We start from the raw sequence: 15,071 nt of genomic DNA, 5'->3' as shown, positions 1-15,071 counted from the left end.
AATTCAACCCTATGTATCTGACACCAGATTTTCAAAATATTTTAACATAAAATTATGAAACATTGCAGAGAAATCAGTTGATAGGCCAGAATATAACCATGTTATTGTAAATGAAATATCTAATTGTGATTTTAAAATTCCTTGAAAATTCTGTGACAGAAATATTCCTCAGTAGGTAGTATTTAATATTTAACACAGGACTATACATGGAATAAATCTCCTGTTGATGACTAAATTATATTACTAAATAGGAAAAAATGAGCATATTTACATTCTAGAGTTTATTAGCTCTGAGAATATGTTGCTTTGTCTTTAAGCTTCAACAGAACTTTCTTCACTTCCTTGTTCCTCAGGGTGTACACAAGCGGGTTCAGAAGAGGTGTCAGTACAGTGTAGAAAACTGCCACTACCCGGTCCACAGCATCCTTGGAGCCTGGCCTCAGGTAAATGAAAACACCAGGACCAAAGAAACACAGGACCACGATGCAGTGGGAAGTGCAGGTCTGAAAGGCTCTGCGTCTCCCCTCCGCGGTGCGGATCTGCAGGATGCAGCAGCCAATGCACGCGTAGGACAGCGCTATGAGCAGAAAGCAGCCCGAGGCCACCACCCCGATGCTGACAAAGATCAGCATCTCGTTGGCTGAGGTGTCCGCACAGGCCAGCTGGAGGACGGGCGGCGCGTCGCAGAAGTAATGCTGGATGCGGTGGGGCCCGCAGTAGGGCAAGCGGAAGGTCAAGGCCGTCTGGACCCCGGAGTGCAGGGCGCCGCTGAGCCAAGTGCCGGCGGCCAGGCGGGCGCACGTTCTCGCGCTCATCAGGCCCGAGTGCCTGAGCGGGTGGCTGATGGCCAGGTAGCGGTCATAGGCCATGACAGTGTAGAGGAAGCACTCGGTGCTCCCCAGGAAGTGGAAGGAATAGAGCTGCGCCGCGCAGCCGCCGAGGGAGACGGCCCCGCCTCCTGGGGAGCCGAGGGTCATGAGCATGGTGGGCACAGTGACAGTGGAGAGCCACATGTCGATGAAGGACAGGTTGGCCAGGAAGTAGTACATGGGGGTGTGGAGGTGGGAATCCACCCGGATCACCAGCAGGATGAGGAGGTTCCCCACCACCGTGAGTATGTAAACCAGCAGGAAGACCCCCAGGAGGGCGGTGTCCAGCGCGGGGGCGTGAGGAATGCCCATGAGGACGAACGTGGTCACGAGGCTCAGGTTCTTCATTTCTTCTCACCCTTGGTCTCTCTCGCTATGGAAATATAAATCACCCAACATTTAATTTAAAACTGAGAACGTGTCTTCTACATGGCAACTGCATCATCCATGATGCGTAATTCTAGGGTTAAACTGGACTGTACTTGTTAACAACCTTCTTTGGTTGAGGTAATGGAATAAGTGCAACCTCTCTCTCTCTCTCTCTCTCTCTCTCTCTCTCTCACACACACACACACACACACACACACACACACACAAACACAGAGAGAGAGACAGAGAGACCCAGTGTATTAGTTTTCTCTTGCCATGTAATAAATTACCACAAACTAAGTTACTTAAAACCATGCAAATTTATTACCTCACAGTTTCTGTAGGTCAGGTTGGCTGGGTCCTCTGCTCAAGATTTCACCAGATGGAAATCAAGGTGGCAGCTATGCTGCAATCTCAGCTGAGGCTTGGGATCCTCTTCCAAGCTTATTCAGGTTGTTGGCAGAATCAGTTCCTAGTGGTTTTAGGACTGAAGTCCTCATTTTCTTGCTGGCTGTTAGCATGGGGTGTAGCTCTCAGATCCTCTGGGCCACCTACCAGTTTCTAATCAAGTGGCCCTCTCAAAACATGTCAGCTTCCTTCTGCAAAGCCAGTGGGAGAATCTCCGGTCTTCAAAGACTGTGTTATGGAAGGTAATATAATCAATACCATCATATTCACAGGTCCCACCCATGCTCAAGGGGAGAGAGCATACAGGCCATGGACACCAAAGGATCATTTGCTCCTCTGCCTACCACACCCATATATATTCTATTTTCTCCGCAGGGTTCATGGGGGAACTTCAAGAACCAAGAGTCTAATTGTTGTTAGTAATGAGCATTTCAAAAGTCCACAGTACACTTAATTTTTTCTTTAGTTTCCACATATAAAACTTGGCAGTAACACCACCTGTCTAATGATAAGATGTTGTAAATATTAAATAAGATAACACATATATATTACTTTCTATATTATATGTATAATAATATAATATATATAACAGTACCCTGACACATGTTAACCACTCAAAAAGTGACAGTAAACACAGTATTGCAGCATTGCCTGTTCTGATCTTATAAGACACAGAAGAAGAGAGAATAAAACATTCTCTTTGTGTTCTGGAGACCTCTCCATTTCAAATCTAGGTCTGAGAGGAAGGTTGCCTCCCTGGCTCTGCTGCCTGCTCATAAACAGGCTTCTTCACTTGTCTCAGAGCAGGTGAGAATCTCGGCAAAGCTTCGTAGCAGGCTCCCAGCCATTTCCCATGTGCTCCTGAGAATGTCACACCTCGAACTGTGCTGGCCCCAAGCCCCTCCTCACTAGACCACCCCACTGAGGCCCTAAGACCTCAGGTTACCATGTGCCCTCCCAGCCATAGTCAATTAGGGATCGATTTTCTAACCTACATCGTTCTATCCTAGAGAGCTAAATAGTCTCTAATATTAGCTTTATTAGAGATAATCTTTTTGTCCCACTATCTTCTCTCTACTCCACTTACTCACAAATGTAGGCAGTTCATAATAAGAGAAGACAGTTTCACTTAGAGAACATGTTTCTTATCTAATACCTATTATCTTAAATAGGAAAAATGGAACCAAGAAAAGAGGAAAGGACCTCTATTGGCTTGATTCCAGAAGCTGGGATTCTGTACAACGAGAAAAGAGACAGAAATGATGCTTTCCACTTATAAAATGCTGTCTGAAGTTCAGGATTATCAGTAAAGAGTTTGAACCTGGTTCACTAATATGAAAGAAATGTGCATCTCTGCTCTTTAACAGAGCCCAGATAAAGTGAATCTTATCTCCAGGGAATGTGGCTTAAGTCTATTAAAGCAATATTTTTCAATTATGAGAATAAACTTCAGGGACAGGATTATGGTAATTATCCAGATTAATATCAAGTCTTCAAAAATGTATGAACAAATGTATTTCTGAAATTTCTATTGCACCGGTGGGGATCTGATTACCAGGATATTCTCACATTCAGATTTCATGAAACAAGAAAATTTTTATCAAGTGAGGTCCCAGGTACTCTGAGGCTTATGAGAGGTGTCTCAATTTCCAACTTGTTTGTCCTTAATGTGGCAACTTAGTCCCCATTAGTGGGCCTCAATTACACACACACACACACACACAGACAGACATATATGTGACACTTGTGTATATTTTACTATAAATGCAGACCAGACTAGACAATGTAATTTAGAAGGAAGTCTAACAATTTTCAAGTATCTTAGCTCTGAATGGAAGTCTAAGATAAAGAAAAAAAGGGGGAATAAGAGAAACCTGCCTTTCTAAGAACTTGCCTTATAGTATGTGATTCATTTCAGTAATGAAACTAGTCTGAGATTTCTCCTCCAATTTTTCACTTTCTGTGTGCGATGTGGAGGCACTGGTTTGCACAGTATTGCTCAAAGAGCAGATGCACCTGTCTTTCTTGCCGAGAGAGTGCAGTTCCTTTCCCTTCATGCTAGCTGAAGTGCAGGGAATGGAAATTACCACCACTACCTGGTGGGAGCTTAACTGGACTTAGTGTCCCAGGGGATGGGATTGCTCCTGGGTCCTCGAGGTGCAGAAAAACAACAAGAAGAAACCAATGAAAGGTTTTTAATAGGCTTTCACATACTTCCCTGTGTATTTGTTATTTAAACTCTCCTGAGAAGAGTTTGTATCTCTCTGGAACTAACATTTATTCCTCAGTGGAAAGGAGGCCAGGTGTGAGGAACATTTGGTCATTTTTCTCTTTTTTACCTGACAGAGATAGAGCAGCTTTGTCAACCTAAATTACTAGATGGAAAAGATTCAACTCCGCCATGACAGAAGTCTTCTTTTCATTTCTCCTTCACTTTGTGAACATCATTCCCACTTGTTTAAGAATTGAAAGGAAATAAATAATGTTTAGTAAGATTCTGATTTTTCCAAGTGCTTGGAATAAATGGTATTTCATTTAGCCTTTACAACCCTGTGAGATACCTGGTGCTCCTATTTCGCACATAAAGAAAATAGAGATACAGATGGGTTAAGAAACCATTCAAGGTTTATTCAAATAGAACAGATGTCCAAATAGAATAATTGAAGTCCAGTATCATGTTTGCTAAACTCCAAAGTTAAGTTTTTCTTTCCAACACACAAAGCTGCCCACATAGAAAGATTATTATCTAAGTCCTCCTTGTTGCCATTCTGGTCAACTATCTTCTGTCTCCCAGGGCTCAGGAGGACACTGGCTATGCCAGGGGCTGAGCAGGAAGGGACAGGAAGCTCTGATGCATTGGCCCCAGGGGTTCTCTCTTACCCTCATGACATCATTACCCATCACAACCTCACCTTCCTTTAAGGAGCTTCTGATGCTTACTAGAATGGAAGGAAATCTCTGCAAGAATAGCAGCATTACTCACAATAGTCAAATGAATGGATAAATAAAATGTGGCACATACATACAATGGACTATTACTCAGCTGCAAAAAGAAATGAAGTTCTGATCCATGCTACAACATGGATGAGCCTTGAAAACATTATGCTAAGTAAAATAAGCCAGACACAAAAAGACAACTATTGTATGGTTCTGCTTATGTGAAATATCTAGAATAAGCATATTCATAAAGACACAAAATAGATTAAAGGTTACCAGGGACCAGGGGGAGGGAGTGGGGTTGGAAGGGGAGTAAATGCTTAATGGATTTAGAGTTTTTATATGAACTGATGAAAAGTTTTCATGATGAATGGTGGTGATAGAAGCACGATATTATGAATTCCTGCCAAGAAAATGACACCTTGAAAGCTCCTCCATGTGAAAATAGTGTAGTGTTAGCATTTTAAATGTAACCTTAAAACTGTAAGCAAGCTGTGAAGTTGGGTTTTGGTCTCACGGAGAAGAAATATGCAAAGTAAGCAACCAGATATGAATAGGCATGCTTTCATCCATCTGTCCAGTCTTGGAGGCACCTTTAGGAAGTAGAGCCTAAAGGAAGTAATAAATAACTGAGATAAGGAACTAATGAAGTTCTCCAGCCCCCTGTTAATTGGTGATTATCTTTCTTTGTGTCTAATGTGTGTAAAAGCCAAAGAAAAAATCACTGTGGGGAGGCAGATTTGGGACGTTTCCCCTGCCCTCCTGCTGACTTGAATAAACCTCCTTTTCCTGCTACACCAAGCAATGAACCCAGATTTGGGGCCTCATCTTTAATCGGAGGCCATGGAAAATCATGTCCTCCTTTCTAATCACTATCTTATAATATGCATCCTTTGAACTACTTAATTGGTGCCTCAAGAATAAAATGAAGACTTTCAGAACAGTACAAGCCATCATTCTTGCAATCTATAAAATGTAGACCACGTTTTGTAAACTGGCCTAACACAACCCAAGGCAACTAGATTTCCAGAAATGTCACTGAGGCAACAGGTCTTCATCTCCATAGACTTTTCTCTCCCATTATGGTGCACACATGTATTTCCAAGGCATCTAGGATATCTACTATTTCCTGCCTACCTCATCCTATTAGCAGGATATTATCAGTATAGTCAATCACCCTAATACCTTGTGAGTGTTCAAATTACTGAAAATTAAATTGTTACACAAAAATCATAAAGGTAAAACATGCCTGAAATTGTACCTGACACATAGAAGGTACTAAAAATTAGTTTTAAATGCACGCATGCAGGGTGCATGGAAAGATATATTTTTAAAAGACCCGAAAAGAATAAAGGGAAAGATTGGTAAATTCAACCGTATCAAAATTAAGAAGTTCTATCCATCAAGATAAACCATAAAGAGAGAGAAAAGATAAGTTACATACTGACAGAAAATATTTACAACAGATAAAATAAAGAGAAGAAAACAAGAATTAGTACCTGGAATATAGAAATAACTATATGAATCAAGAGGAGTAGTAAAACATAAAAATAATGGGCAAAAGTCATGTATATACTTTTCAGAGATGAGGAAGCAAGAATGGCAAAAAAATCATAGAAAGTCTGTTCAACTTCATTAGTAATCATGAAAATGCATATTGAAATTACAACAAGATAACATTGCATACTTCCAGATTATAAAAAAAATAAAATCTTCAAATCTCACTGCACCAAGTGTTGGCAAACATATGGAACAGAAGAGCTTGCTTACTCCTGGTTGAAGTGAAAATTGGTACGAACACTAGATCCTCAATACAATTAAAGATATGCATACCCTGTGGTCCTTTCCAGGAACTACAGATATTTTTCATACGTACACTTTTTTTTTTTTTTAATCATCATTTTATTGAGATATATTCACATACCACGCAGTCATACAAAACAAATTGTACTTTCGATTGTTTACAGTACCATTACATAGTTGTACATTCATCACGTAAATCAATCCCTGACACCTTCATTAGCACACACACAAAAATAACAAGAATAATAATTAGAGTGAAAAAGAGCAATTGAAGTAAAAAAGAACACTGGGTACCTTTGTCTGTTTGTTTCCTTCCCCTACTTTTCTACACATCCATCCATAAACTAGACAAAGTGGAGTGTGGTCCTTATGGCATTCCCAATCCCATTGTCACCCCTCATAAGCTACATTTTTATACAACTGTCTTCGAGATTCATGGGTTCTGGGTTGTAGTTTGATAGTTTCAGGTATCCACCACCAGCTACCCCAATTCTTTAGAACCTAAAAAGGGTTGTCTAAAGTGTGCGTAAGAGTGCCCACCAGAGTGATCTCTCGGCTCGTTTTGGAATATCTCTGCCACTGAAGCTTATTTCATTTCCTTTCACATCCCTCTTTTGGTCAAGAAGATGTTCTCTGTCCCAGGATGCCGGGTCTACATTCCTCCCCTGGAGTCATATTCCACATTGCCAGGGAGATTCACTCCCCTGGGTGTCTGATCCCACGTAGGGGGGAGGGCAGTGATTTCACCTTTCAAGTTGGCTTAGCCAGAGAGAGAGGGCCACATCTGAGCAACAAAGAGGCATTCAGGAGGAGACTCCTAGGCACAAATATAGGGAGGCCTAGCCTCTCCTTTGCAGCAACCGTCTTCCCAAGGTTAAAACTTATGGTAGAGGGCTCAACCCATCAAACCACCAGTCCCCTATGTCTGTGGTCATGTTAGCAACCATGGAGGTGAGGTAGACGAATACCCCTGCATTCTCCACAGGCTCCTCAAGGGGGCACTACATCTTTTTTTTTTTCCTTGTTTTTCTTTTTTCTTTTTTTTTTTTTTTTAACTTTCCCTTCTTTTTTAAATCAACTGTATGAAAAAAAAAGTTAAAAAGAAAACAAACATACAATAAAAGAACATTTCAAAGAGACCATACCAAGGGAGTAAGAAAAACACAACTAACCTAAGATAACTGCTTAACTTCCAACATGTTCCTACTTTACCCCAAGAAAGTTACATAATATAGCAACATTTCTGTGAACTTGTTCCTACTATATCCATCAGAAATTAACAGACCATAGTCATTTCTGGGCATCCCCAGAACGTTAAATAGCTTATCTGTTCTTCTTGGATTATTGTTCCCCCTTCCTTAATTGGTCTCTACTGCTAGTTCCCCTACATTCTACATTATAAACCATTTGTTTTACATTTTTCAAAGGTCACATCAGTGGTAGCATATAATATTTCTCTTTTTGTGCCTGGCTTATTTCGCTCAGCATTATGTCTTCAAGGTTCATCCATGTTGTCATATGTTTCACCAGATCGTTCCTTCTTACTGCCGCGTAGTATTCCATCGTGTGTATATACCACATTTTCTTTATCCACTCATCTGTTGAAGGACATTTGGGTTGTTTCCATCTCTTGGCAATTGTGAATAATGCTGCTATGAACATTGGTGTGCAGATATCTGTTCGTGTCACTGCTTTCCGATCTTGCAGGTATATACCGAGAAGTGCAATCGCTGGATCGAATGGTAGCTCTATATCTAGTTTTCTAAGGAACTGCCAGACTGACTTCCAGAGTGGCTGAACCATTATACAGTCCCACCAACAATGAATAAGACTTCCAATTTCTCCACATCCCCTCCAGCATTTGTAGTTTCCTGTTTGTTTAATGGCAGCCATTCTAACCGGTGTTAGATGGTATCTCATTGTGGTCTTAATTTGCATCTCCCTAATAGCTAGTGAAGCTGAACATTTTTTCATGTGTTTCTTGGCCATTTGTATTTCCTCTTCAGAGAACTGTCTTTTCATATCTTTTGCCCATTTTATAATTGGGCTGTCTGTACTATTGTCATTGAGTTGTAGGATTTCTTTGTATATGCAAGATATCAGTCTTTTGTCAGATACATGGTTTCCAAAAATTTTTTCCCATTGAGTTGGCTGCCTCTTTACCTTTTTGAGAAATTCCTTTGAGGTGCAGAAACTTCTAAGCTTGAGGAGTTCCCATTTATCTATTTTCTCTTTTGTTGCTTGTGCTTTGGGTGTAAAGTCTAGGAAGTGGCCTCCTAATACAAGGTCTTGAAGATGTTTTCCTACATTATCTTCTAGGAGTTTTATGGTACTTTCTTTTATATTGAGATCTTTGGTCCATTTTGAGTTAATTTTTGTGTAGGGGGTGAGGTAGGGGTCCTCTTTCATTCTTTTGGATATGGATATCCAACTCTCCCAGCCCCATTTGTTGAAAAGACCATTATGGCTCAGTTCAGTGACTTTGGGGGCCTTATCAAAGATCAGTCGGCCATAGATCTGAGGGTCTATCTCTGAATTCTCAATTCGATTCCATTGATCTATATGTCTATCTTTGTGCCAGTACCATGCTGTTTTGGCAACTGTGGCTTTATAATAAGCTTCAAAGTCAGGGAGTGTAAGTCCTCCCACTTCGTTTTTCTTTTTTAGAGTGTCTTTAGCAATTCGAGGCATCTTCCCTTTCCAAATAAATTTGATAACTAGCTTTTCCAAGTCTGCAAAGTAGGTTGTTGGAATTTTGATTGGGATTGCATTGAATCTGTAGATGAGTTTGGGTAGAATTGACATCTTAATGACATTTAGCCTTCCTATCCATGAACATGGAATATTTTTCCATCTTTTAAGGTCCCCTTCTATTTCCTTTAGTAGAGTTATGTAGTTTTCTTTGTATAGGTCTTTTACATCTTTGGTTAAGTTTATTCCTAGGTACTTGATTTTTTTAGTTGCTATTGAAAATGGTATCTTTTTCTTGAGTGTCTCTTCAGTTTGTTCATTTCTAGCATATAGAAACATTACTGACTTATGTGCATTAATCTTGTATCCCGCTACTTTGCTAAATTTGTTTATTAGCTCTAGTAGGTGTATCGTTGATTTCTCAGGGTTTTCTAGATATAAGATCATATCATCTGCAAACAATGACAGTTTTACTTCTTCTTTTCCAATTTGGATGCCTTTTATTTCTTTGTCTTGCCGGATTGCCCTGGCTAGCACTTCCAGCACAATGTTGAATAACAGTGGTGACAGCGGGCATCCTTGTCTTGTTCCTGATCTTAGAGGGAAGGCTTTCAGTCTCTCACCATTGAGTACTATGCTGGCTGTGGGTTTTTCATCTATGCTCTTTATCATGTTGAGGAAGTTTCCTTCAATTCCTACCTTTTGAAGTGTTTTTATCAAAAAGGGATGTTGGATTTTGTCAAATGCTTTTTCAGCATCTATTGAGATGATCAATTGATTTTTCCCTTTTGACTTGTTAATGTGTTGTGATACATTGATTGTTTTTCTTATGTTGAACCATCCTTGCATGCCTGGAATGAACCCCACTTGGTCATGGTGTATGATTTTTTTAATGTGTCTTTGGATTCGATTTGCAAGTATTTTGTTGAGGATTTTTACATCTATATTCATTAGGGAGATTGGCCGTTAGTTTTCCTTTTTTGTAGCATCTTTGCCTGGTTTTGGTATTAGATTGATGTTAGCTTCATAAAATGAGTTAGGTAGTGTTCCATTTTCTTCAATGTTTTGAAAGAGTTTGAGTAAGATTGGTGTCAGTTCTTTCTGGAAAGTTTGGTAGAATTCCCCTGTGAAGCCATCTGGCCCTGGGCATTTATTTGTGGGAAGATTTTTGATGACTGATTGGATCTCTTTGCTTGTGATGGGTTGGTTGAGGTCTTCTATTTCTTCTCTGGTCAGTCTAGGTTGTTCATATGTTTCCAGGAAATTGTCCATTTCTTCTACATTATCCAGTTTGTTGCCATACAGTTGTACATAATATCCTCTTATAATTTTTTTAATTTCTTCAGGATCTGCAGTTATGTCACCTTTTTCATTCATTATTTTGTTTATATGGGTCTTCTCTCTTTTTGATTTTGTCAGTCTAGCTAGGGGCTTGTCAATCTTGTTGATCTTCTCAAAGAACCAACTTTTGGTGATATTTATCCTCTCTATTGTGTTTTTGTTCTCTATGTCATTTATTTCTGCTTTAATCCTTGTTAGTTCTTTTCTTCTACTTGGTTTAGGATTGGTTTGCTGTACATTTTCTAGCTTCTTCAGTTGATCCATTAGTTCTCTGATTTTGGCTCTTTCTTCCTTTTTAAAATATGCGTTTAGTGCTATAAATTTCCCCCTTAGCACTGCTTTTGCTGCATCCCATAGGTTTTGGTATGTTGTGTTCTCATTTTCATTCGTCTCTATATATTTAGCAATTTCTCTTGCTATTTCTTCTTTAACCCACTGATTGTTTAGGAGTGTGTTGTTTAACCTCCAGGTATTTGTGAATTTTTTAAGTCTCTGATGGTTATTGACTTCTAATTGTATTCCATTGTGGTCAGAGAATGTGCTTTGAATAATTTCAATCTTTTTAAATTTATTGAGGCTTGTTTTATGTCCCAGCATATGATCTATTCTGGAGAAAGTTCCGTGAGCACTAGAAAAGTATGTGTATCCTGGTGATTTGGGATGTAATGTCCTGTATATGTCTGTTAAATCTAATTCATTTATCAGATTGTTTAGGTTTTCAATTTCCTTATTGGTCTTCTGTCTGGTTGATCTATCTATAGGAGAGAGTGATGTGTTGAAGTCTCCCACAATTATTGTGGAAACATCAATTGCTTCCTTTAGTTTTGCCAGTGTTTCTCTCATGTATTTTGTGGCACCTTGATTGGGTGCATAGACATTTACGATTGTTATTTCTTCTTGCTGAATTGCCCCTTTTATTAGTATGTAGTGGCCTTCTTTGTCTCTCAAAACATCCCTGCATTTGAAGTCTATTTTATCTGAGATTAATATTGCTACACCTGCTTTCTTTTGGCTGTAGCTTGCATGAAATATTTTTTTCCATCCTTTCATTTTCAGTTTCTTTGTGTCCCTGTGTCTAAGATGAGTCTCTTGTATGCAACATATTGATGGTTCATTTTTTTTGATCCATTCTGCGAATCTATATCTTTTAATTGGGGAGTTTAATCCATTTACATTCAACGTTAAAACCGTGAAGGCATTTCTTGAATCGGCCATCTTATCCTTTGGTTTATGTTTGCCATATTTTTCCCTCTCTCTATTAATATCCTTTATTGTACCCATACCGAATCTCTTTAGTACTGAACCTTTCTCCAAGTCTCTCTGTCCTGTCTTTGTTTCTCTGTCTGTAGGGCTCCCTTTAGTATCTCCAGTAGGGCAGGTCTCTTGTTAGCAAATTCTCTCAGCATTTGTTTGTCTGTGAAAAATTTAAGCTCTCCCTCAAATTTGAAGGAGAGCTTTGCTGGATAAAGTATTCTTGGCTGGAAATTCCTCTCACTCAGAATTTTAAATATATCGTGCCACTGCCTTCTTGCCTCCATGGTGGTTGCTGAGTAGTCACTACTTAGTCTTATGCTGTTTCCTTTGTATGTGGTGAATTGCTTTTCTCTTGCTGCTTTCAGAACTTGCTCCTTCTCTTCTATGTTTGACAGTGTGATCAGTATATGTCTCGGAGTGGGTTTATTTGGATTTATTCTATTTGGAGTTCGCTGAGCATTTATGATTTGTGTATTTATGTTGTTTAGAAGATTTGGGAAGTTTTCCCCAACAATTTCTTTGAATACTCTTCGTAGACCTTTACCCTTTTCTTCCCCTTCTGGGACACCAATGAGTCTTATATTTGGACGTTTCATATTATCTATCATATCCCTGAGGTCCATTTCGATTTTTTCAATTTTTTTCCCCATTCTTTCTTTTATGCTTTCATTTTCCATTCTGTCATCTTTGAGGTCACTGATTCGTTGTTCAACTTCCTCTAGTCTTGTACTATGAGTGTCCAGAATCTTTTTAATTTGGTCAACAGTTTCTTTAATTTCCATAAGATCATCCATTTTTTTATTTAGTCTTGCAATGTCTTCTTTATGCTCTTCTAGAGTCTTCTTGATTTCCTTCATATCCCGTACTATAGTCTCATTGTTCATCTTTAGTTCTTTGAGTAGCTGCTCTAGGTGCTGTGTCTCTTCTGGTCTTTTGATTTGGGTGCTTGGGCTTGGGTTATCCATATCGTCTGGTTTTTTCATATGCTTTATAATTTTCTGTTGTTTTTGGCCTCGTGGCATTTGCTGAACTTGATAGGGTTCTTTTAGGGTTTGTAGACCTATTGAAGTCCTTATCTCTAATTTATCAGATCTACAGCTTCGTGGAGTACACTTTCTCTAACTAACCAGCAGGTGGTGTCCACGAGCCACCTGTTCTCCACAAGCCAGATCTCCCCTGCTTAGCCTTTTTGGTGAGTGGGGGAGTGAGTCTTGTGGGGCCCAATTGGTGTACCAAGCTTGCGTGTGTAGTTGGTGTTGCCTGCCCTGTATGTGGGGCGTGTTTCTGGGCAGTCGGGGAGGGGGGGTGGCCCTAACAATCAAATCTCCCTGATGATCCTAGAGTTTTAAAGCTGCTGCAATAGTCTAATCCTTCAGTTCAGTCCTGCCACAGTTTGTCTCTGCCACTGACCCACAAGTCTTTGGTATTGGCGTATGGCTCCTGAGACTTGCAAGTGCGCCCCTTTTCCAAGCTGTGCACCCCGGGTCCTCCGTTGAGGGATGACTGTGCTATGTCACAGGTGAGTGCCGTCCCCCCAGGGCAGTTCTGGGCTGCTGGGCTGTGTAGGGAGGCTCCCAGTCTGCTGAAATGATGGCTGAATGGGGCTTTGTTAATTCACACTGCTCCACCTTCCCAGCTCTGGGAAATTCAGCTGAGGTTGCAGGGAAGGCTAATGTCCACGCCCAGTTTTGTGGTGTGTGCCTGTTATTTGAAGCACTTCCATCACACTGGGTTGTCTGGAGCAGCTCTGGGCTATGGGGCTGGCGATGGGCAGGAGTGTTTCCTGTCCACCAGGATGGTGGCTGTGAGCGGACACCCCCCTTTTCTTGGGAAGTTGTGTTGTTTAGTGAATTTTCTCAGCCACTGGATTATTGCCTTTTGTCTCAGAGCTCTCTTAGTTCTGCTCTTGACTTGACGTGCCCAAATTGCAATTCTTCGAAGCTTTCTGTATTGGGCTTCTTAGAGTAATTGTTTTAGAAAAAGAAAAAAGGATTTAAAAAAAAAAAAAAAAAAAAAAAGGGCCCCCCTCAGAGATCTAATGGGTTATTGAAATGCTAAGAGAGAAAGCAACCAGGGCCATTAAGGAAAGGTCCACAGGGCAGAGAGATCAGCTTTTCTTCGGGATTTGCATATGCGCCTCAAGGCCTGAGCTCCGCCCTTCCCCTTTCTGTGTTCACCAGAACTCCAAAAATCCTCTGCTTTTATTTTGGAGTTTTTCGTGTTGTTTTTTCTCTATGACTGTCTCCTCTCTGCTGGGCTGGCTGCTCTCAGATTCTCTGGTGTCTGGTCTCAGTCTATCTATGGCTGGAGTTTGAATCAGTAGAATGAGTTTCTGATAAGGGCTAACACTGCAGTTCTCCCTTCTCCTTCCCGGAGCTGACAGCCCCTCCTCCCACGGGACTGAGCCTGGCAGGGAGGGGCGCAGGTCCCCTGGCTACAAAAACTTACAGATTTCACTGATCTCAGCAGTTCGACATTTTCATGAGTGTTGTATGAAGTATGCCCAAAGACAGATTGCTCTGTGGTGTCCAGTCCACGCAGTTCCTGGCTTTTTACCTACTTTCCTGGAGGAATAACTAAAACTTACAGCTCACCAGTCTGCCATCTTGCCCCGCCTCCCATACGTACACTTTTTACCACATGTTCTGGTTTGCTAATGCTGTCAGAATGCAAAATACCAGAGATGGATTGGCTTTTATAAAAGGGGGTTTATTTGGTTACACAGTTACAATCTTAAGGCCATTAATGTCCAACGTAACACACCAGCAATCGGGTACCTTCACTGGAGGACAGCCAGTGGCGTCTGGAAAACCTCTGTTAGCTGGGAAGGCATGTGGCTGGTGTCTGTTCCAACTTCTGGTTTTAAAATGACTTTCTCCCAGGATGTTCCTCTCTAGGCTTCAGCTCCTCAAAAATATAACTCCTAGTTGCTCTTGGGGCATTTGTCCTCTCTTACCTTCTCTAAAGCAAAAGTCTGTTTTCAAAATCCATCTCCAAAATGTCTCTGTAAGCTGCAGCTTCTCTCTCAGCTCCTTTGCATTCTTCAAAGCATCCCTCTTGGCTCTTGCAAGATCGCTCCTTCTGTCTGAGCTTATATAGTGCTCTGGTAAACTAATCAAGACCCATGCTGAATGGGTGGGGCCACACCTCCATGGAAATTATCCAGTGAAAGATCTGGTCCACAGTTGAGTGATCACATCTCCATGGAAACATCCAATCAAAAGTCTCCAACCCAATCAACACCAATACATTTCCTGCCCACACAAGACTGCATCAAAGATAACAGCATTTTGGGGGACGTAATACATCCAAACCAGCACACCATGTATAAAAATATTCTTAGCAGCTCTGTTCACATACAGCAAAAAAATCAGCAACAACTCAAATATTGTTGAGAAA

At 40.7% G+C, this 15,071-nt stretch overlaps 1 protein-coding gene across 1 annotated transcript; it reads right to left on the bottom strand.

The window, feature by feature from the left end:
* Positions 1–208: 208 nt before the first annotated feature.
* LOC119537790 (olfactory receptor 10G7-like) lies at positions 209–1,217 on the bottom strand. The gene has a single exon (XM_037840353.1). The coding sequence runs from the start codon at positions 1,215–1,217 to the stop codon at positions 285–287; it is 933 nt and encodes a 310-aa protein (XP_037696281.1). The 3' UTR covers positions 209–284.
* Positions 1,218–15,071: the final 13,854 nt, after the last annotated feature.

This window comes from Choloepus didactylus, chromosome 6, assembly GCF_015220235.1.
Source record: "Choloepus didactylus isolate mChoDid1 chromosome 6, mChoDid1.pri, whole genome shotgun sequence".
Lineage (NCBI taxonomy): Eukaryota > Metazoa > Chordata > Mammalia > Pilosa > Megalonychidae > Choloepus > Choloepus didactylus.
The sequence above is the reverse complement of the archived record's forward strand: the minus strand, read 5'-3'. Positions and strand labels throughout refer to the sequence as shown.

Excerpts from the sequence above, each read along its gene's own strand:
- LOC119537790 (XM_037840353.1), bottom strand. The coding sequence starts at position 1,217 with ATGAAGAACCTGAGCCTCGTGACCACGTTCGTCCTCATGGGCATTCCT.